The sequence below is a fragment of the Stomoxys calcitrans genome, chromosome 2 (genome assembly GCF_963082655.1).
Source record: "Stomoxys calcitrans chromosome 2, idStoCalc2.1, whole genome shotgun sequence".
In the NCBI taxonomy this organism is placed as follows: domain Eukaryota; kingdom Metazoa; phylum Arthropoda; class Insecta; order Diptera; family Muscidae; genus Stomoxys; species Stomoxys calcitrans.
Genome location: NC_081553.1, coordinates 111,399,623 through 111,424,325, shown reverse-complemented (window position 1 = coordinate 111,424,325; position 24,703 = coordinate 111,399,623). Strand labels below are relative to the sequence as shown.

Sequence of the window (24,703 nt, the reverse complement as noted above, 5' to 3'; positions counted from 1 at the left end):
ATTAATATATGCATCCTCTTTTCAACCTAACCTAACCTAACCTAACCGATTATTTAGTTACCCAATGATTTGGGTCGCACCGGTAGCTGTATGCGGGGGTCGTGGGTTCGATTCTCACCATGTCACGTGGTCTGTCGCTATTGTGGTATCACAATTTATTAAAATAATCTAAGTGAGTCGGTTTGGAAAACAGACTGTCACTCTAACCTAATCTACCCAATGACTTTTGTTATTCCCTTACATCGACAATATTTTTTTACATCCTCTTGCAGCGGTTCAATCGGAGTACTTCGATACAAATAGGTTTATTCTTAACGAAAAATATTTTGAAAACCAATGAAAGTTTTTTCAATGAAAAATGTTTTGAATTTTTTGGTTGATAGATCCCCAATATAAATAGCCATCCTCACATATTTTAATGATAAATTTCGAAATACGATTGCATTTCCCTGATTGTGTGACATCATAAGAAGGTATTTAAACTTTGTAATTGATTATGTATTTGTTTTTTTTTTTCAGTGTTGATCAATATCGGAAATTATTTAATTTTTTCTTGAGTGTGTGGTGATATTGTGTAAAATGAATCAATATGATAACATGACTGATTGTGGTCAGACAACAACTACAACAACAACATGCTACAAACGTAATAAAAATGATGAAGATCAAAAGGTAAGTGCAATCAATACGCAGTAATTAATTATTAATAAACAAATCGCAAGAAATGCTTTCTCTACTTAAGTCATATACATCTTTGCATCCCGTAATATTAATAATTTTACACTATAATTTGTATTTTAAAATGGAATATATTTGGTCTGTTTTATTCAAATGCTTCTAGCAACAACACAATTTTGCTGACTTTTAAATGTTTTTTGCTTTGCTATTCTTTGAATAGAAAGCATTAAACAATAGGCTAATGTGTGATGTGTTCTTCCTCTTTTAGCCATTGTCATTCAGATTGAATGATGACACCATATGTTTTCTATTAAACTTAAATTAAACTTTAAATCGGCCTATATACATAGCAGCTATATCCAAATATTGTCCGATTCTGACCATACTGCACAAGGCTGCTGAGGGATTAAAACATCTCACTGTACAACATTTCAAGGAAAAGGGATGAAAACTATGACATTAATTAATTCGGAGATCGGTTTATATAGCAACTGGCCTTCTTAGTGACCGACAATATGGGTTCCACAGAAATCGCTCCGTGGGCGACCTGATGGAGTTTCTGTCGGAACAATGGAGTCGATTTATACACCAGTTTGGTGAGAGTAAGGTCGTGGCGATGGATATAACCAAGGCATTTGATAGCATTTGGTGTCGGTAATGACTTCACCCGATTTATATCAAGCTTTCTAGAGTTTCGTACTATTCGAGTTTTTGAAGATGGGTTCTCTTCTGACGAATTAAAATTAACCGCATGTGGAACCACAGGGCTCTGTCCTTTCTCCCTCTATTTTTCTTATTTTCATTGACGATCTACTGAGTAAGACTTCGAATTTGCACGGTGCACTCCTACCATAGCTTGGCTCATTTGGTGTCGGTTTTGTCTTCAGCCGATTTATATCGAGCTTTCTAAAAATCGTACTATTTGAGTTGTTGAAGATGGAAATTCGAGTTGTTGAAGATGAAATTAACAGGTGTACCACAAAGCTCTGTCCTTCCTCCCTCTATTTTTCATGTTTTCATCGACGAGCTACTGAGTAAGACTTCTTATCCAATCTACTAATTTGCGGATGACAGTCATCTCCGTCGTTCATATTCATTCGAATTCATTTACAATCGTCAATAACTATCGACTGTATGGATATTGGGCAAACAAACGCTCTTGATATTCTGGGTATGATAATACAATGTGATGCCCGTTGGGCATAAAATGTATTCGAAGTATCGGAAAAAGAATCCAAGCGCTTGGGCTTTCTTAAGCGGTGCAAGAAATACTTCATTTCATCTGATCTTCTTAATATCTATACTACCTACATCAGGCCGAAGGTGGAATACAACTCGCAAGTATGGGCCGGTGCTCCGAAGACATCCTTGGAGCTACTCGACCGTGTGCAGAGGAGGGCGATAGTTTTGATAGGGGACAATACGAAATCCAACTCTATTGTTCCACTTGAACACCGTCGCAACGTGGGTTGCGTGGCACTGTTCTATTGTTACTTTCATGGTGTGTGTTCCACTGACATCCGCCTTCTTATTCCTGACGTAAGGATGTTCATCAGAAAAAATCAAGCACGGCGTTGACAAAGTGACCACATTCGTTTAAAAAGTGAATCAACACACAAATAAATATTCATCAACCAACAACAGTTTTATGAATGAAACGTCTACAGTTTTTTTTTGAGAGTGCAACAATTTTTGTGTGCTGTTGAGTATCGACCCTGTGTTCCATCCATTCCACTAAATGTTTACAAACGCCTTACCACATTGCACCACAGCCGTCTATGTACAAACAAAGTTTTAAGACTCATTTGAACTTAAGATTGGTATACATACGAGTATACATTTAGTAGGAAAGATGTTCATAACGGTCGGTGCATGAAACAACAACACGTTCACAAAATCATTCATGCTTGTTAACAATATTTCCAACATCTGTGTATGATAATGACAACATTGGTGCATGATTTTGCGACGTCCTTTTTCTATCAGTGTAGGGAACATCCCCTGCGAGTTGGTTGAATGAAAAAAAAAACTACGTATACGGCATCGATGTGGAGGGTTCCAAAACAATTTCCGACCTAAATTTTTTTACAATCCGATGAAAATTCCGCAGCTCAATATTCTAAATCGGATATGGGTATATGTGGCAGATATATCCAAATATAGTCCGATAGAAATCTGGTGAAATTGGGTGTGGTTTAAGTGCAAAATTTCAGCCAAATCGGGCAGCAATTACGGCTTTCAGCGCCTCAAGATGTCAAATCGGCAGATAGGTATATGTGGGAGAAATATCAGGTTATTAACCGATGTGGACCGTACTTGCGACGATTGTTGGAAATTGTGACAGAATACTACTTGCCAAATTTCAGCCAATTCGGATGACAATTGCGCCTTATAGGGGCTCAACACGTAAAACCGGGAGAATGGTTTATATGGAAGCTATATCATGGCTTGTACTTGGCTTGATTGTTGGAATTTGACTATCTGGGGGCTCAAGAACCAATCTAAGGTACACCTTGTATGGTAGCCACTTGCAAATCTGACATCTTTAATCATTCCACCGCTATCGTTATTTCTACAGACAAAAGAACATGGCTAGATCGACTTAGAATGTTACGATCGAGAATTTATACTTTGTTGGTCGCGTAGGTCCATATTTCGAGATGTTACAACCGAAATGATTCTACCCCCTCCTATGGTGGTGGGTATAATAAATATGTTTATATTACCATTCTTTTTTTTTAATACTTTGAAATTTTGTTTTTCCAATTTCTGTGGTAGTTTCAAATGTTTTGTCCGATACTGTACATACTCTGTAGGGTTGGAAATTGATTTTTTGATATGTTATGAACGGAATGTCAGTATGAATATAACCCCATTCTTCGGTATTGGGTATAAATTCTAATACTACTACTACTCTACCAAAGTGAAGTTCTGCAATTTTGTTTTTTATACTTTCCACCATAGGATGGGGGTATACTTATCTATGCATTCCGTTTGCAACACCTATATATTCTTGATCGTTTAGAAATTCTGAGTCGATCTAGCCACATCCGGCCGTCTGTGGGAGTCACAATAGCGGTCGAACGGGTGAACCTAGCTACTTGAAATTTTGCATACATACTTCATATTGATGTAGGTCACTAGGGATTGCAAATGGGCTTTATCTGTTCAGATTGCGATATAGCCCCCATATAAACCGATTCATCGATATGACTCCTTAACCCCTAGAGGGCGCAATTCTTATTCGATTTAATTTCGCACAATGACTTCTACTATGATCTCCAATTTTCGTGTCAAGTATGATCTGAAACGGTTAATACCGGATTTAGATGCCATTTAAATCGATCTCCAGAATGTACTTCTTAAACCCAAGGAGTGTGCAGTTATTACCCGATTTGACTGAAAGTTTCAAAAATAACTTCTACTAAATCTCCAACATTGGTGCCAAGTATAGGCTGAATCGGTCCATAACCAGATATAACTCCCATATAAATCGATCTCCAGAAAGTACATCTTGAGCCCTTGGCGTGCGCAATTCTTACCTGATTTGAATGAAATTTGGACGATGACTCTTGCTATGACCTCCAACATTCGTATTCTTTATGGTCTGAAGCGGCCCATAACCTGATACAGCTCCCATATTAACTCATCTCCCGAATGTATTTCAAGAGCCCCTAGAATGTGCAATTTCTACCTGATTTGTTTGAAATTTTGTGCATTGACTTCTACAACAACATTCGTGACAAGCATAGTCAGAATCGGTTCATAACCTTACATAGCTCCCATATAACCAATATTTCTATTTGGTTTCTTGCGCAACAACAGCAAGCGATTCTTATCTATTTATTGACTATCTACTTATTAAAATGAACGTGCAAAAACTTGACAAATGCGATCCATGTTGGGGGGTATATAAAATTCGGCCTGGCCGAACTTAGCTCGCTTTTACTAATGTTTTTTTTTAATAAGCTTCGAGATTTTAAAATGTTTTGCAAATCTGCTTTTTGACCAAAAGCAATTGAAGTATTCCCGGATTTTGCTTTAGAGGTATGCATTAATTTTCATTTGCTTTGCATAAAAATGGAATATACTTTTTACTGGTTTTCCTATTTTTAGTCTAATATTCAGGTATTCTATTATACAACATGAATTTAAGTTTTTATCACTTTCTAATGAAACTTTAGAAAATAAATTAAAAGTACTTATTTAAATTACCATAGTATTGAATTATAAGAAAGCCGTATTTGTTGTTTACAAAAAATTCGTCCGCTGATGACTTCATATATATCTGTTTAATCAATTATGTGCAATTTAATCAATTATGTATATATTCTACACTATAACCTAGTTAAAGTGATTTTTGCAACGTTCGACCAGTTTGTTGATGCTCTTTCGCAAGAATTGGCTGAATTAGTTGAATCGATTTTTTAACTCCTTCTGACTATTGAAGCTCTTTCTACAACGACCACAAAACATAGTGATGCGATGTCTAGTGGATATGAAGAACACCAAAGAACCTTTCATTCAGCTCCTGAAGAACGGTTTCAGGGACATTTGCGACGGTGGCACTGTCTTCAAGAAGGATCATAAGGCCTCTTTTTTAATGTTGTATAATCTTGTTTACTAGATGTAACTGGTTTACATATAGATACTACTTAATTGTTTTTTAAGCATCTCCTAACTCAAATGCATGCATCAGGTCTTCCCGGTTCCGAAGAACGCAAACTATTTTTGAATAAGCCTGTCACATAAGCCCACCTCCGGATTTGGGGTTTTGAGCCAATAAAAGGCACATTTGTCATCCAATTTAGTTGAAATTTGGAACAGTAAATCCTAGTAGGCCTTTCGTGGTGCATGTTAGCAAACTGAAGGTAGATACTTCGTTACAATCAATCCCATGGCAGCCGGTTGTATGTACCGGATTGACCCGATGAATTCCCTAATCGGCAAGGGCTGCCGCTTCAGTGTACCACACACTGCTACTACAACAACTTCGTTATAATTGTCAAATATGGTCCATGTTTCAATACACATAGCTTCTATATATAAAACCCAAGACCCTAAATCCATCTCTTAAAAGGCGCATTTATTTCAAGATTTTAATGCAGAGATTTTAGAATGAGCGCAGAAAATTTAGGCGCTTGGAACGCTATTCTACGTTCGACTAGTGGAACAACTCTTTTGTCGTAGCCAATTAAAGTAAAGTAAGTACCGTTCTTGTCCAATATTGGCCCAATCTCCATTTTGGGATTTAGCTGACATAGGCTTGCTAAGAGTTCAATGTACAAAGTCAGGAATCTCAATACTATAGGTCGGAATTAATCGGTAAACTCAGAGAAAAGTTGATCCCAAACGTGCTCATTTCAGTACCATACGGTATTGATTGTAAATCAACACCGTATGGTACAAAAACAATACCGGATGGTATGGATGAACCAAAAAATGATTAATACCGTTTGGTACTAGCCTTATTATTGAACTAGAATTAGTTTCAGTACTAATCTGTTATTGGTTTTAGCACTGTTATTCTATTTATTTCTTTAATATATGTTTAATAATGGACACTTTATTTTAAGTGGAAATCTGAACAACACTTCTCGCGCGATGACAAGAATATAAATGTGACGCCGTCAGTTCTTAATAGCCTCCTTTGTCTGGTATTGAATTGATACCAAATGGTATTAAAAATCTTTGCCAATGACGAGAACAAAGTAATACCAGTCAGTATTGGCAAAGTACCGTCATATTTCTATCAGGGTATTCTCTAAAAAATGCAAACCTGGGTTGTATTTAACTATGAATAGTTGATTTAAGCACATATTAATGATAGAAACCCCAACCGGTTATTTTGTCCGATTTGTGATTTTTATTCAAAACTTTTTTTCGAAGAAAATTTTTGTTGGTTTTAATTTATGTAGCACTTTATTAAATTGGCGAAATAATTATGTTTAGCACAGTCCTTTATTTAAATATTTTTTAGGGAGATACGTATGTGGTATACCTAGATAAAAGACCGCTAATTTTGGCCCCTTGTATAAAATAGTACCACTTTTCGCTAAATCTAAGAAAATACTAATAAATCCCAATTTGTAGAGGAATATGGAAACCCAGTGAACAAATGGAAGCACATTTTGATTCATAGTAACGGTATTTATTGGAATAAGATTAATTTTAACTTTTCTTGTTGTACAACTCCGGTAGACCCTTCTAGTGGACTGTAGTTGGATGGAATTAAATCTCCCGGAAGTGTAAGGAACCCAAATAAAAATGAAGAAAATAGGCACAGTTTCAGTTTCCAAGTGATGAACAGTTTTATTAGCCTGATGACCCTTACCGCTTTCTATCGTTGCTGCTGCACAAGTAAAAGATGGCAGTGGCAAAGGTAACCAAGGCATCATATAAAATGTATCGGTTAACATTAAAAAATGTATTTCAGCAATATAATTTAAAGTTAGAAGAAGACAGCTATGTGTGTTTAAATTTAGTACAATAGTTAACATGGCTAGGGTTGCCATATTGCAAATATTAATTCATATATTGGTATTTATGTTAAGGGTCATGAAAAAGTTCATATTTTAATAATTTCATTTAATTCATGTTCTTATGACTAAAATGGGGCAGATTTTGGAGAACGGCAAAGATTGTTGTTGAACTGGGTTCAACATGCCGCCCGCCTTGCAGGAATGCAATTTAATAATGGCAAGCTCCAGAGATGATCCACCCAAAGATGGTGCTTTGAGCTATCGGCATATTTGAGGACGTTTGAATCATTCCAGCTCTTAATATTTTTGGTAAATTAGGCCGAGAAGCAACTCCGGTAGACCCTTCTAGTGGACTGTAGTTGGATGGAATTAAATCTCCCGGAAGTGTAAGGAACCCAAATAAAAATGAAGAAAATAGGCACAGTTTCAGTTTCCAAGTGATGAACAGTTTTATTAGCCTGATGACCCTTACCGCTTTCTATCGTTGCTGCTGCACAAGTAAAAGATGGCATCCGGTTCGAAGGACCATGTACAACTCCGGTAGACCCTTCTAGTGGACTGTAGTTGGATGGAATTAAATCTCCCGGAAGTGTAAGGAACCCAAATAAAAATGAAGAAAATAGGCACAGTTTCAGTTTCCAAGTGATGAACAGTTTTATTAGCCTGATGACCCTTACCGCTTTCTATCGTTGCTGCTGCACAAGTAAAAGATGGCAGTGGCAAAGGTAACCAAGGCATCATATAAAATGTATCGGTTAACATTAAAAAATGTATTTCAGCAATATAATTTAAAGTTAGAAGAAGACAGCTATGTGTGTTTAAATTTAGTACAATAGTTAACATGGCTAGGGTTGCCATATTGCAAATATTAATTCATATATTGGTATTTATGTTAAGGGTCATGAAAAAGTTCATATTTTAATAATTTCATTTAATTCATGTTCTTATGACTAAAATGGGGCAGATTTTGGAGAACGGCAAAGATTGTTGTTGAACTGGGTTCAACACTTGTAATATATTTCATTTTGCTATAAAAATTGTGAAACCTTAGTAAGAATACATCTTTATATGAATACCAGCTGAACTTGGCCCTCTGCGCTGCTCCCTCATTAATATGACCTAATTTTTAACGGCATATTCGTAATACACTCAAAAATATCTTTTATTTGAAACCCATTTATCCAAGATCGGTTAATTTTCTAATTTAGGGGGTTTATAGAGTGGTTTAATGGTAAGGATGCCCCCCTTATTAAAACCTAAGATTTAATGCTACATTTGTAATGTACTCCCAAACAGCTTTCATTTGAGTTCCATATGACATGACCGTACAACATGCCTATATGTGGAGTCTTGGGGTCGGGCGGTTCCTTAGGGACTTTGACCCAATATTTAATATCATATTCGTACTCTAATCCGAAATACCTTTCATTTGAATCCCATAGTGTCCCGAATGGTCCACTTTTGATTTGGCGTTTGGCGGATGGCGTTTTGATAGTAAGGGGGAGGGTCAGCCTCCCCTCTGATATGAAAAAAAATATATAGCTTATTTCTCCTTCCAGACCACTATACTGAACAAATATCATGCACCAATGTTGTCATTTTCATACACAGACGTTGTTGGAAATATTGTGAACACGCTTTGTTGCTTCATGCACCGATCATTGTGAACATCATTCTTACTAAATGTGTACTCGTATGTATACCAACCTTAAGTTCAAATGAATCTTAAACATTGTACATAGGGGGCTGTGGTAAGGCGTTTGTAAACATTCAATGGAATGAATGGAACACAGGTTCGATATTTAACAGAACACAAAATATTTTTGCAATATGGATACCCACCACCTCGGGTATATATGTAAACCACCTTTCGACATAATCCGGTAAAAAATGCATAATTTATGACCCCATAGCAGTTTTATCTTATTTGGTTTGCACCAAATAAGACACTGATATTGAGAGGTCTAATAAGTACAAGTTATTGTTTTATTTTGTAGAACAAAATATTGGTCTTTTTGGAAGCCATATCCTAATATAGGCCGATCTGAACCATATACGACATGGATGTCGAAGGGCCTAACGCAACTCACTGTCCCAAATTTCGTCGAAATCGGACAATAAATCCATCTTTTATGGGCCCAGGACCTTAAATCGAGAGATCGGTCAATATGGCAGCTATATCCAAATTTGGACCGATCTGGGCCAAATTCAAGAAGGATGTCGATGGGGCTAACACAGCTCACTGTCCCAAATTTCAACAAAATCGCTTAATAAATGTGGCTTTTATGAGCCTAAGACTCTAAATCGGCGGATCGGTCTATATGGGGGCTATATCAAGATATAGTCCGATTTAGCCCATCTTCGAATTTATTCTGCTTATGGACAAAAAAAAAATCTGTGCAAAGTTTCAGCTCAATATCTTTTTTTAAAGACTGTAGCGTGATTTCAACAGACAGACGGGCAGACGGACAGACATGACTAGATCGTCTTAGATTTTTACGTTGATCAAGAAAATATATACTTTATAGAGTCGGAAATGGCTATTTCGATGTATTGCAAACGGAGTGACAAAATGAATATACCCCCATCCTTCGATGGTGGGTATAAAAATGTGTACTAGACGTTGTCAGAATGTAAACGGATGTGGACAAACGTTTAACATACTGTTGTTGGTGGATGAACATTTATGGTTGATCTGATAACATCTGTGTGTCGATTCACTTTTATGAACTAAAGGGGTCACTTTGTCAACGCCGTGTTTAATTTTTTCTTTGGTTGTAGGTATGTAAGAAATCTTGGTCTTTCTAGTGTTGAAGGATAGCCTTTATCGTATGATGGGGTGTACTTATCTAATCATTGCGTTTTGAATATTTTGTAAAGTCGATCTGCGACTTAATGAGTAAGACACATGATTGTTTTCGAACGAATAATGCAATCCGCTTATCAGTTTGCACAGACGCCTCTTTACAATGAAGGCCACTTCGTGCTTGCTAATGGGCCCAATCAGCACATATTTCGATATAGCTCCCACATATCCAATTTGATTGGAATATAATACTCGTAGTATGTATCACTGTGCCCTTCAATATTTAATTATTTTCTTATTTAGTTCAATGTGTATTTTTCCGAAGACAAATTAAAATATATACCAAAGTATCAATAAATATAAATAATTCAAAATAAAATATATTGCATTTTGTTGTGGAAAGAAAATGCAAATGAATGGAATTAAATATAAATTCAAAACTTTTTACACGTGTTCAGGATGTAAATTTTACTTTAAATGCATTTTGGATATTTTTACAAATATTTCAAATGTCAAATGTCAAAAAACATTTTTATTAGATTACTCCCGACGTTTTAGCTTAATGATTTTGCCAAAAATTTCCATTATCATCGATATAGGTCCAAAACCGCAATATGCCATTCAAAAATATAATGCTGTTAATGCCAGGCATTCCGCTTTTGAAAATTTGACGTCCAGACAGTCTAATCGCAGTGCCAATTGTCCAGCAGTGTTTTAAACTTGTTTTGGTTTGTAGTCTAATATTTAAATTTCCTAACCCAGAATGGAAGACGCTATGACGAAATGGTTTTTAATATGTTTTCGCTTTCGTTTTTCAATAAACGCACGCAATGCAATTAGCTTAAATTTAATTATGTATTTGAATGTTATAAATTGCTAATTTCAAGCATCATTTGGAATGAGAAATTATATAATTCATTCTGGACGAAGAGAAAAATTCGAATACAAAGTGGAATAAAATCAGGACGGTTTTCTCATAGTTAGGTTAAATTTTCTCTAAAGTAATTTATAGACATGATATAGCTTTGATTTGGAAAGTATTAAAATATGGACAATAAGTTACCAAGTAAGAGCGTACTAAGTTCGGCCGGACCGAATCTTATATACCCTCCACCATGGATCGCGTTTGTCGAGTTCTATGCGCGGTATCTCTTTTTAGGCAAACAAAGAATATTGAATAAGAACTGTTATGCTATTGGAGCTATATCCAGTTATAGTCCGATTCGGACCATAAATGAATGTTGAACATTGTAGAAGTCATTGTGTAATATTTCAGGTCATTCGGATAAGAATTGAGCCTTGTAGGGGCTCGAGATGCAAAATCGGGAGATAGGGTTATATGGGAGCTGTATCAAGCTATTGATCGATTCAGACCATTATGTTGAAAGTCATAAGAGAAGCCGTTGTACACAATTTCTGCCAAAGCGGATGAGAATTACGCCCTCTTCGGATAAGAATTGCGCCTTGTAGGGGCTCAAGAAGCAAAATCGGGAGATAGGTTTATATGAGAGCTGTATTAAGCTATTGATCGATTCAGACCATTATGTTGAAGGTCATGAGAGAAGCCGTTGTACAAAATTTCTGCCAAATCGGATGAGAATTGCGCCCTCTAGAGGCTCAGGAAGTCAAGATCCCAGATCGGTTAATATGACAGCTATATCAGGTTATGTACCGATTAGCGCCATACTTAGTATAGTTATTGGAAGTCATAACAAAACACCTCATGCAAAAATTCAGCCAAGTTTGATGAGAATTGCGCACTCTAGAGGCTCAAGAAGTCAAGACCCAAGATCGGTTTATATGGCAGCAATATCAGGTTATGTACCGATTTGCGCCATACTTAGTATAGTTATTGGAAGTCATAACAAAACACCTCATGTAAAATTTCAACCAAATGGGACGAGAATTGCGGGCTCTATTGGCTCAAGAAGTCAAGATCCAATATCGGTTTATATGACAGCTATACCAGATTATGAACCGATTTGAATCATACTTAAAACAGTTGTTGAAAGTGATACCAAAACACTACGTGAAAAATTGGTATCCCTCCTCACTCAGCATCCGTAATAGGTCATTTATGATGGTTTCCCATAGGAGTGGCGATAAAATGCCCCCCTGCGGCGTGCCCTGTGCCACTTTCTCCCTTATATTTATGCCATGCGACACACAATTTATCCACCTGTTCCTTAGCATATGGTTTATCCAGTCTCTAAGGACCGTGTCCACCCGGTACTGTTCTAAGGATTGGATCAGTATGTCGGTCCGCACATTTTTGAAAGCCCTATCGATGTCAATGCATACCGCCAGTGTGTACTTTTTGGCACGTTTTATACTCTTTATTATGGTGTCCACAATACGTTCCATGGTTTTGAGTAGAAACAATGTAAGGCTTATGGGTCGGTAGGCCTTTGGTGTCGCATAACTTCCCTTGCCGGGCTTGAGTATAAACACCATCCTTGCCTCCTGTCAGGCTTTCGGAGGATATGAAAATCGTTGTACAAAATTTTGAGAAGATTGATCAATAAATGCGCTTGCAGTGGCTTTAGGAATAAAAATCGGGCGATATATATATGTGAGAGCTATATCTAAATCTGAACTGATTTCTATGAAACTCACCAGTAATGTTGAAAGTCAAAAGAAAATCCTTCCTAAAAAGTTTCAAAAGAATCGGTTAACGAATGACCATTTTATTGCATTATTACTGCAAATGGGACGAACATATATATGGAAGCTATATCCGATCTATGCAGAAGGGCCGAAAGTGTCTTGCATATGGCATATGACTGGGCTAGACCCAGAGGTCTCAATGTTAACCCAGAGAAGATTGATATATGCCTGTTCACGAGGAAGACGAAGGTAGGTCAATTTAACGCACCACGTTTCCTCACTAAGACGATTTCGATATCTGACAAGGTCAAATACTTAGGTGTGATCTTGGACAGGAAACTGAATTCGAAGTGTCACATTCAGGAGCGTACTGAGAAGGCTCACAGATGTTTGGCACTATGTAGACAGGCTGTAGGCTCGAAATGAGGCCTGAATCCTAGGATAGTTCACTGGCTCTACAGGAGCGTGATGAGACCAATACTTACTTACTCCGCAGTAGTTTGGTGGACTGTAATGGAGAAAAAGTGCATCATAAGGACCATACAACAGGTTCAGAGAACATGTTGTCTTGGCATAGGCGGAGTGCCCACTAGGGCACTGGAGACTATTCTAGATATCCAACCCATTGACATACAGATTAAATGTGAGGCAGCCACTGCGGCTATGAGACTTAAAGCAATGGGAGAATGAATTGAGGATGGGAGCAGCTTATACCATTGCGGTATAATCGTGGCGACGATAGGAAACCTGGAAGGAAGGGAAGAGGTTTCCGATCGGATATCTGAGATGAACCTTGAAGTCGAGTGCGAGGCTTTGCTGCCATCGGCACAGTCTTGAATTGACGGAACCCTAGTATTGCCATCTGAAAGATCATTTTACATGGATGGATCAAAGCTAGAGGACAGAGTGGGCATGGGGGTTTACATTGAGAACCGAGGGACTGAGATCTGTTCTGACCATAATACGGTCCTGCAGTCGGTGAGCCGGGCGATTACGGAATGCGTGAAGTGGTGTGGTGCTAACACGAGGACGTCGAATATGAACATCTTTACCGACAGTAAAATAGTCATAAGGGCAATAACAACCCGAACGGTAAGGCCACAAACAGTCTTGCAGTGTAAGAAGAAGATTAAGAAGAAGACGAGGCTATTACTGAAAGGAAGCAAGAAGGAGGTCAGTATAGCTATTGGTACCATAACGGGACACATAGGACTACGAGCTCACTTATGTAAAATCGGTGCGGCAAGTGATAGCATGCGGGGAAGATGATGAGACGTTGGAGCATTTCTTTTTTCATTGGCCGGCTTTCGCGTCTAACAGATACCGGCACTTAGGTGAAGACACAATACCAGACATGAACCAACTTTGGGGAGTTGTATTGAAAACAATTAAGGATATTGTAAGTAGCACGGAATTTCTTTTTAGAGGTTACTTTACCGTTTTTAGAGCGCACAACAAGCCGATTACAGGATAAGGTGTATGTCTATGGTGGCATGGGGCGGATTAATATCTGCACCTTCTTTTCAACCTAACCTAATCTAAAATATGCATAGGTACAAATTTAATTTTCAATTATTTGTTAAACACTTTCCACATTTTTTTTGGCTTCAAATTAAAGAAAGAAAATAATCTACATTACCAATCTGATGCGTAGTAAAACAATTGGCTATTGGTTGAAAACACATCGAGTTATATTTAGATTTCTATATTTTTACATTTGCACCACTGTGCGTCGAGCGCTTACCTGTTTGCCTTTTAGTTGCTTGGTGATTTTGCAATAGTCAATCAGTGAAACGTCAGTAAAAATCTTCATTCAGAAATTCTTTGCATTACTTGTTTGGTCAATGTAAATAAACATTAACAAATTCAGATTCGATGAAATACGTAGTTTTTTAACAAATTTTATTTAGCATATTCATGACGCTTTCCTGTTATTTGGGAATGCTTTTGTTTTTTTTTTTTAATAAATATTCAGTAATCTTCAGCCAATAGATTTGGGCAGGCAAATTTTAAATGTCATACACCTTCGATAACGGAGATGGTGGAAAGGAGTTTAATTTGGTAAATCGAAATTTTTATTTGTATTAAGTTTTATTGGCCTACGAAATGCCAGATTGTTTTAATATATGCATATAAGAGAATAATTTAAAATAAAATTTTAAATATAGCTTGAAAATATTTATTAGAAGCGGTTTACATTTTCTTACACCAGATGGGTATATTTTTATACCCTCCACTATAGGACTACTAATTTTGTCATATATCCCTATTTTACTTCTCGAGCCCCTAAAAGGCTGTGGTCTTCGATTTTTAGCCTGATACAGCTCCCCTATGAACCGAACAGATCTCCCTATTTTACTTCTCGAGCCCCCTCTAACTGTGGTTTCCAACATTCGATTCGATCAGCAAAGCAATTCTTTTCTTTTATCCTTTGTTTATCTAAAAAGAGATACCGGGAAAGAACTCGACAAATGCGATCCATGGTGGAGGGTATATATTGTAAGATTCGGGTATATATTGTAAGATTCGGCCCGGCCCGGCACGCTTTTACTTGTTTTTTTATAAAACTTATAAAAAATAATTGTAACATTAATTAAAATTAAATTTAGAGGGGTACGCTTTACTTGTTCAAACGCTTGGGCCCTATCGACAGACAGACGGACATACAGGGCTAGACCGATTATCGAATATACAATACATATAGCTTCTAAGATCATTATATTGTGGTGGAAAAAGGTGTACAATGCTTGCATATATTGGGTTGCCCAAAAAGTAATTGCGGATTTTTCATATAGTCGGCGTTGACAAATTTTTTCACAGCTTGTGACTCTGTATTTGCATTCTTTCTTCTGTCAGTTATCAGCTGTTACTTTTAGCTTGCTTTAGAAAAAAGTGTAAAAAAAGTATATTTGATTAAAGTTCATTCTAAGTTTTATTAAAAATGCATTTACTCTCTCTTTTAAAAAATCCGCAATTACTTTTTGGGCAACCCAATAGTTAAAAATCTCTTTCAAAGTTGTTGTTACATAAAACGTTTATCACTACTTCCTTGGGAGCTCGCAAATTGTTCTTATTTTACTTTACTTTAATTGCCTATGACAGAAAATTTGTTAATGGAATAGCGTTCCAAGCGCCTCGATCTTCTGCGCTTTTTCTAAACCTCTGATACGAAGTTTCGAGGTGTCTTCCACCACTAGATCTTTCCATCGGACTTTTGGTCTTCCCAGTTTGCGTGTACCAAAAGACTTCTTTGCTAGAGCTTCTTCATCCATTCTGACAACATGACCTAGCCAGCGCAGCCGTTGTATTTTGATGCGTGTAACTATGCTATCGTCGTCATACAGCTCGTGGTTCATATGTCGCCTATATTGTCCATTATAGCAAACTCGTCCATATATTTTACGAAGAATCTTTCTCTCAAATACTCCAAGCACTGCCTCATCTGCTTTCACAAGTACCCATGCCTCAGAAGCATATAACAACACGAGTAGTATCAGAGTCTTGTATAGTGTAATCTTCTTCAGTCTAGAGGTGGCTTTGTTTCTAAACTGCTTAGTTAGTCCAAAGTAGCATCTGCTTGCAAGTATTATTCTTTGCTTTATCTAAAAATTGGTATCATTCGTTTCGGTTACGGTGGTGCCGAGGTTAGTTGTGGTTCCCAACTTTCTCCATTTTCTTTATCTGCTCGGTTGTACAAGGCGTTTTTGGAGTTGAAACCATCCATTTCGTCTTATCTCCATTTACTGCCAGACCTATTTTCACTGACTCTCTTTCGATTCTTTCAAAGGCTGCAGTTATTACTTCCGGTGACCAACCCATGATGTCGATGTCGTCGGCATAGGCGAGTAGCCTGTGTTCTCTTGTGATTAGTATGCCATACCTATTCACATCTGCATCTCGTATAATCTTCTTCAGCAGGATATTAAAGAGATCACACGATAGGCCACCGTAACGCAGAGGTTAGCATTTAGAGTGTTGGCTTTCCCCTCCTAATGCTGGCAGCATTTGTAAGGTAATATGCCATGTAAAATTTCTCTCCAAAGAGGTGTCGCACTGCGGCACGCCGTTCGGACTCGTTTATAAAAAGGAGGCCCCTTATCATTGAACTTAAACTTGAATCGGACTGCACTCATTGATAGGTGAGAAGTTTGCCCCTGTTTCTTAGTGGAAAGTTCATGGGCAAAATTGCAATTTGTACATGATTGGTCGTCTCCTTGCCTGAAAACTCATTTGGTATTGAATGGTTCGGAGAGATTCTTTCCTATTCTTACTGAGGAACGCGTATCAGCAAGTGTCTTCCTGCAGAGTCTTATTAATTTTGCAGGGATACCAAACTTAGACATGTCTTGAAATACCTTTGAATGTAAAGGGGTGTCGAAAGCGGCTATAAAGTCTACCAAGAAAAGGTAGGTGTTGATTTGTCCTTCTCCGGTCTTTTCCAGGTTTGGCGCAGTGTGAACATGTGGTCTATGGTGGATTTACCAGGTCTAAAGCCGCATTGATAGGGCTCAATTATCTCATTGTTCTTAAACTTTTCAAATTTGCAGGGATACCAAACTCAGACATGTCTTGAAATACCTTTGAACGTAAAGGGGTGTCGAAAACGGCTATGTAGTCTACCAAGAGAAGGTAGGTGCTGATTTGTCCTTCTCGGGTCTTTTCCAGGTTTTGGCGCAGTGTGAATATCTGGTCTATGGTGGATTTACCAGGTCTAAAGCCGCATTGATCCGGCTCAATTATCTCATTGTTCTTAAACTTTTCAAATTTACTTGATTTTATTGACATTTTTAAAGTTTAACAAATTTCAATAAAACTTGCCGTTTATCATGTTTTTATACCCTCCACCATTGGATGGGGGTATACTTATTTCGTCATTCTGTTTGTAACACCTCGAAATATGCGTCTGAGACCCCATAAAGTATATATATTATTGATCTGTCTGTCCGTCCGTCCGTCTGTCTGTCGAAACCACGCTAACTTTCGATGGAGTAAAGCTAGCCGTTTGAAATTTTGCACACATACTTTTACTTAGTGTAGGTCGGTTGGGATTGTAAATGGGCCATATCGGTCCATGTTTTGATATTGCTGCCATATAAACTGATCTTGGGTCTTGAATTCTTGAGCTTCTAGAGGGCACAAATCTCGTCCGATTTGACTGAAATTTTGTAAGTAGGGTTTTGTTATCACTTCTAACAACTGCGCTATGGTTCAAATCGGTCGATGTTTTGATATAGCTGCCATATTAACCGATCTGGGTCTTGACTTCTTGAGCCTCTAGAGGGCGCGATTTTCGTCCGATTTGACTGAAATTTTGCATGTAAGGTTTTGGTATCATTTTCAACAACTGTTTTAAGTATGATTCAAAATCGGTTCATAATCTGGTATAGCTGTCATATAAACCGATATTGGATCTTGACTTCTTGAGCCAATAGAGCCCGCAATTCTCATCCCATTTGGCTGAAATTTTGCATGAAGTGTTTTGTTATGATTTCCAATCATTGTGCTAAGTATAGCGCAAATCGGTACATAACCTGATATAGCTGTCATATAAACCGATCTTGAATCTTGACTTCTTGAGCCTCTGGAGGGCGCATTTCTCATCCGATTTGGCTGAAATTTTGTACAACGGCATCTCTCATGACCCTCAATATACGTGTCTTATATGGTCCGAATCGATCAATAACTTGATACAGCTCCCATGTAAACCGATTTCCCGATTTTGCTTCTTGAGCCCCTACAAGGCGCAATTCTTATCCGAATGAACTGCAATATTACACAATGACTTCTACAATGTTCAGCATTCATTTGTGGTCCGAATCGGACAATAACTTGATATAACTCCAATAGCATAACAGTTCTTATTCAATATTCATTGTTTGCCTAAAAAGAGATACCACGCATAGAACTCGACAAATGCGATCCATGGTGGAGGGTATATAAGATTCGGCCCAGCCGAACTTAGCACACTCTTACTTGTTCCCATTATTTTAATTGCAAGCATCTCCGCATGATACACATTACAGTGGTCAAGTAACCTTCTAGACATCTCAAATCCGCATGGGTCGTCGAGCCTGAAACCAGTCGTATACCTTGTTGTCAATTATTAAAATTTTGCTTAATTTTTATACAAAAAGTTGGTTAAATCTTGACATCCATCACGTCACGTTGCCATTGTTTTCTATATTGCCATAATTAAAACCTCATAAATGGTTTAAATCTTTCAAAAGAACCCAGTCTAATACACGTGCTTAGAGCAATAAATATGAATGTGCTTGATCTTTGCGAAATCCGTCTACTCTTATCAATTTCTTTGAAAGCGTGTTATTACACGTTTTTTGCTGATAAATGATGTTTATTCATTTCATTTCGATGCATATAAAATTACCTCTATTAGCTTGCTAGTTTTTATAATGTAAGCCACTATCAATTAAAATTAATTTCTTAGTTAAGACATAAAAAATATGAATATATGTGTGTGTGTACCAACACATTGATAATTACTTCCATGAGGGTCCAGGAAGTGTTCACGATGTATTTTTTCAGAACAGTTCTACAAATACGGGTGCTGAAGGTTGGATAAAAGTGTAATTAAAATTTTTCTAAAAGTTAAGTGCGAAATTTGCAATTATATAATGAACATGTGAGAATATTACAATATTGGTGAAGCTATTCTGCGCAAATAAAAATTATTAATCAGGAAAACAATACTTTTAAAGGAATACCATTTTTAAAATAATGCATTATCCCCTCCCGACTTCTTTAAAATGCAAAAGCAAATTTGCACATGAACATTCCATTAATGAACAGGAGCATATATCTCATATATCTATGAGTGCTGTCCGACTCAATTATAAGCTGAATGATAAGGGACTTCCTTTTTATAGCTCGAATGGCGTGCCGCAGCGCCACATCTCTTTGGGTAGAAGATTTTACACGGCAAAGTATCTCACAAATGCCGCCAGTATTAGGAGGGGGTAACCACCAAGGTTATCGCCAGGATTCGAACCCAGGCGTTCAGCATCATAGACTGACATGCTAACCTTCGCGCTAAGTTGTACGCCCGCCCTTTAAAATATAAAAACCAAACAAGTAAAAAGGCATTAAGTTCGACCGGGCCGAACTTTGGATACCCACCACATCGGGAATATATGTAAATCCCATTTCGTCGCAATCCGGTGAAAATTGGATAACTTAAGCAACCAAATTCGACACGGACATTGAGTGGTCTGATATATATGTCACTATTCAATGTTGTAGAACAAAATAGTGGTATTTTTGGCAGATACATCCAATTATAAACCAATCTGAACCATATTAAGGTCGGATATCGTAGGGCTCAGAAAAACTCACTGTTTCAAATTTCAGCGGAATCGTGTAATAAATAAAGTTTTTATGGCCTTCAGTCCCCTTATCGAGAGATCGGTCTATATGGCAGCTATATCTTAAAATAGTCCGATCTGAACCATATTTAGGTCGGATGGTGGGAGGTCTTAACCTACTCACTGTTTCAAATTTCAGGGAAATCGGGTAATAAATAAAGCTTTTATTGGGTTCAGACTCTTTATCGAGAGATCGGTCTATATGACAGCTGTATCTAAATATAGTCCGATCTGTACAATATTTAAGCCGGGTGTTGGGAGGCTTAAAACTGCGCACTATTCCAAATTTCAGCGAAATCGGTTAAAAAATAAAACTTTTATGTCCTTCAGACTCATTATCGGGAGATCGGTCTATATGGCAGCTATATCTAAATATAGTCCAATCTGAATCATATTTAGGTCAGATATCGGGAAGCTTAAATAACCCAGTTTTAAATTTTAGCGAAAATAGAGCTTTTATGGCCTTCAGACCCTTTATCGGGAGATCGATCTATATGGCAGCTACATCTAAATATGGACAGATCTAATCCATATTTAGGTCAGATGTCGGGAGGCTTAAAATAACCCACTGTTGAAAATTTCAGCGAAATCGGGTAATAAATAAAGCTTTTATGGTCTTCAGACCCTTTATCGGTAGATCGGTCTATATGGTAGCTTTATCTAAATATAGTCCGATCTGAACGGTATTTAGGTCGGGTATCAGGAGGCTAAAAATAATTCACTGTTTCAAATTTTAGCGAAATTGGTTATAAAATAGAGCTTTTATCGCCTTCAGATCCCTTATCGGGTGATCGGTCTATATGGCAGCTATATCTAAATATAGTCCAATCGGTACCATATTTTTGAGTCAGTTGTCGGAAAGCCTTAAACTACTCATTGTTTCAGCAAAATCGGATGAAAAATAAAGTTTTTATGGGCATTAGACCCTCTATCGGAAAATTGGTCTATATAGCAGCTATATCCAAATATGGTCCGATTTAGTCCTTTCAAGAATTTAACCAGCGTGCATCAGAAAGACGTATTTGTGCCAAATTTCAGCCCAATATCTAAATTTTTGGAAGGCTCTAGAGTGATTACAACAGAAGGACGGACAGACGGATAGACGTACAGACGGATAGATGGGCGGACATCGTTAAATCGTCTTAGAATTTTACGACGATCCGAAATATATATATTGGGTTGCCCAAAAAGTAATTGCGGATTTTTTAAAAGAAAGTAAATGCATTTTTAATAAAACTTAGAATGAACTTTAATTTAATATACTTTTTTTACACTTTTTTTCTAAAGCAAGATAAAAGTAACAGCTGATAACTGACAGAAGAAAGAATGCAAATACAGAGTCACAAGCTGTGAAAAAATTTGTCAACGCCGACCATATGAAAAATCCGCAATTACTTTTTGGGCAACCCAATAGCTTCCATATAAACCGATCTTCCAATTTGACTTTTTGAGCCCATGGAAGCCACAATTTGTATCCGATTTTGTTGAAATTTTGTACATGGTGTTCTGTTATGACTTTCAAGTACGGTCCAAATCGGTCTGGAACCTGATATAGCTTCCATATAAACCGATCTTCCGGATTTGACTTCTTGAGCTTATGGATGTCAGAATTTTTGTCCGATTTGGTTAAAATTTTGCACATAGTGTTCTGCAATGACTTCCGACAACTGTGCCAAGCACGGTTCAAATCGGTGAAGAACATGATATAGCTTCTATATAAACCGATCTCCCAAATTGACTGCTTGAGCCCTTACAAGCCGCGATGTTTCTCCGATCTGGCTGAAATTTTGCATATAGTGTCCAGTTATGACTCTCAACAACTGCGCCAAGTATGATCTAATTCGATCTATAACTAGATATAGCTCCCATATTTTGGCAAAATCCATGGTGGAGGGTTCCTAAGATTCGGCTCGGCCAACTCTAGCACTCTCTTCGTTGTTTGTTATTGTCAACAAATCAAAATTTTTTTGATGAGCTTCAATTCGTGTTTTTCAGCATCGAGACTTAGTATTTGTTTAAAACAAAGTACAAAAAATGAATTTTAAATTCAATTACTTATACAGTTTGAACGTTTTTATCTATATGTACAAATAACAACACTCATTGAAGGTTCAAAATATAATGCAAAGCTTTTTTTTTGTTTTGTATGAAGGAAACAAAAGATCCCCTTTTTTGTTTCCTTCATACAAAACAAAAAAAAGCAAATGAGAAAGGAACTAAGAAAAGAAACTAGTTCCTTTTGTGGAACGGAACTAAAAGGAACGATCACTAAAAGAAACTAAAATGCCCACCTCTAATCTTAGCGAGTAAACTACGAATCTGGTATAAAAATTTCGTATCAAGTGTCTGGGTACGCCGCACCCCCCAAAAAATCTCCCCACAGAACATGTAGGGCGATCAGGATAAATGGGACTCAAATAAAAGGTCTCTGACAGTAGAATACAAATTTTGTATCAGTATTTGTATAAAGTGTCTGAGGGAACGACCCATTCTCCAAAAAAGTATCCCCAAATGGACTTTTAGGCCTAACCTCAAAAAACCAAATGTACATGTAAATCGTTGAGGAAAAAATATAACTCCAATAAAAGGTCTTTAGTAGTAAAAAAAAATTTTACACTAAAATTTGGGAGTAAGTCTGCCGGGCCAGCAGTGGTATACAAATGTGTACTTAGTGCCCTGGGATCATCAGTGTCTCTGTAACTACATTTGAAGTTGGGCAATCATTGGTTTGGTAGTTATCCCTGTGATAAATGACAACCAAAAACATGTGATCTTGAACGCGCATAGACAAAGATAATTTGTTGCTTCAAAGCGCTATAATTTAATCATAATGTGCGATCGTGTGCTCAAAAATTTGTGCGAAGGTGCACAAATTTTTACTGGAAGTCGTTCTCGTACTGTATATGCCAGCAGAAGAGAGAGAGCGAGCGAAAATGTTGAGAGTTTGCAAAATTTCTACTGTAGGTTTTTTTTACCCAGTAAAATTTTGCAGCTTCGAACAGTTGTTTCATGGAAACCACCAGTTTAATTCAAATATATAGTAACAAGTAAAAAAGCGTTAAGTTCGGCCGGGCCGAACTTTGGATACCCACCACCTCGAGAATACATGTAAACCACCTTTAATCAAAATTCGGTGAAAATTTCATACCTTATGTCCCATATCAGTTATATCAAAATATTTTCCGATTTAGACCAAATACTAAAAGTACACTAGCTATATCTAAAAATAAACCGATCTGAACCATATACGACACGGATGTCGAAAAGCCTAACATAAGTCACTGTGTCAAATTTCAGTGAACTCGGATTATAAACGGGCCTTTTAATGGGGCCAAGACCTTAAATCGCGATATCGGTCTATATGGCAGCTATATTCAAATCTGGACCGATCTGGGCAAAATTGAAGAAGGACTTCGAAGAGCCTAACCAAATTCACTGTCTCAAATTTCAGCGACATCGGACAATAAATGCGTCATTTATGGCCCCAAAACGTAAAACCTAGTTATCGGTCTATATGGCAGCTATATCCAAATCTGAACCGATCTGTGCGATATTGCAGAAGTATGTCAAGGGGTTTAACTTAACTCACTGTCCCAAATTTCGGCGACATCGGACAATAAATAAGCATTTTATGGGCCCAAAACCATAAATCAAGAAATCGGTCTATATGGCAGCTATATCCAAATCTGAACCGATCTGGGCCAAATTAAAGAAAGATGTCGAAGGTCCTAACGCAACTCACTGTCCCAAATTTCAGCGAAATCGGATAAGAAATGTAGCTTTTATGGGCCTTAGACCCTAAATCGGAGGATCGGTCTATATGGTAGCTATATCCAAATCTGGACCGATCTGGCTAAATTGAGGAAGGATGTCGAAGGGCCTAACACAACTTACTGTCCCAAATTTCAGCAAGATCGGATAATAAATGTGGCTTTTATGGGCCTAAGAACCTAAATTGGCCGATCGGTCTATATGGGGGCTATATCAAGATATAGTCCGATATAGTCCATCTTTCGAAAATTTCTATAAATTATTCAAGAAAGTTCAACTTAATAAATTTTACTGCGCCAATCTGTAGCCTATCTCTGCTAATGCCTTCATTATTAGTACACATTTGTTGTGTATTGTATAGAAGAATGAATTGCATGATGGGTTAATAAACAATTTGCCCAACAATTGGCGGATTCCATTCCACAGTGAACTGTGTGAACAGCATTGATAAATGTCTTTTTTATCATCAATTAGATTTGATTTTTATATCCACTACCGACGGATGGAGGTATATTCATTTTGTCATTCCGTTCGCAACACATCGAAATATCCATTTTGGAACCTATAAATTATATATATTTTAATTGTCGTAAAAGTCTAAGATGATCTAGCCATGTCTGTGTGTTGAAATTATGCTACAGTCTTTGAAAATATTATAATTAAAATATTGAACTGAAACTTTGCACAGATTCTTTCTTTGACCATAGGCAGGCTAAGTTCGAAGATACGGTATATTGGACTATATCTTGATATAGCCCCCATATAGACCGATCTGCCGATTTAAGGTCTTAGGCCCATAAAGGCCACACTTAGTATCCGGTTTTGCTGATATTTGAGACAGTGAGCTGTGTTAGGCCACTCGACATCCTTTTTCAATTTGGCCTATATCGGGTCAGATATATGGATATAGCTGCCATATAGATAGATATCTCGATATAAGCTCATATAGTCCGATTTCTCGATTTAAGGTCTTGGGCCCA

General features: G+C 37.3%; 1 protein-coding gene across 1 annotated transcript in view; it reads left to right on the top strand.

Moving 5' to 3' along the window:
- Positions 1-24,703, top strand: part of LOC106088617 (progestin and adipoQ receptor family member 3) — a 94,777-nt gene that overhangs the window by 19,841 nt on the left and 50,233 nt on the right. Inside the window, exon 2 of the mRNA XM_059363124.1 lies at positions 520-672. Within this exon, the coding sequence (XP_059219107.1) occupies positions 580-672 (93 nt within the window). The 5' untranslated portion in view covers positions 520-579. The remainder of the gene's footprint in view (positions 1-519; positions 673-24,703) is intronic.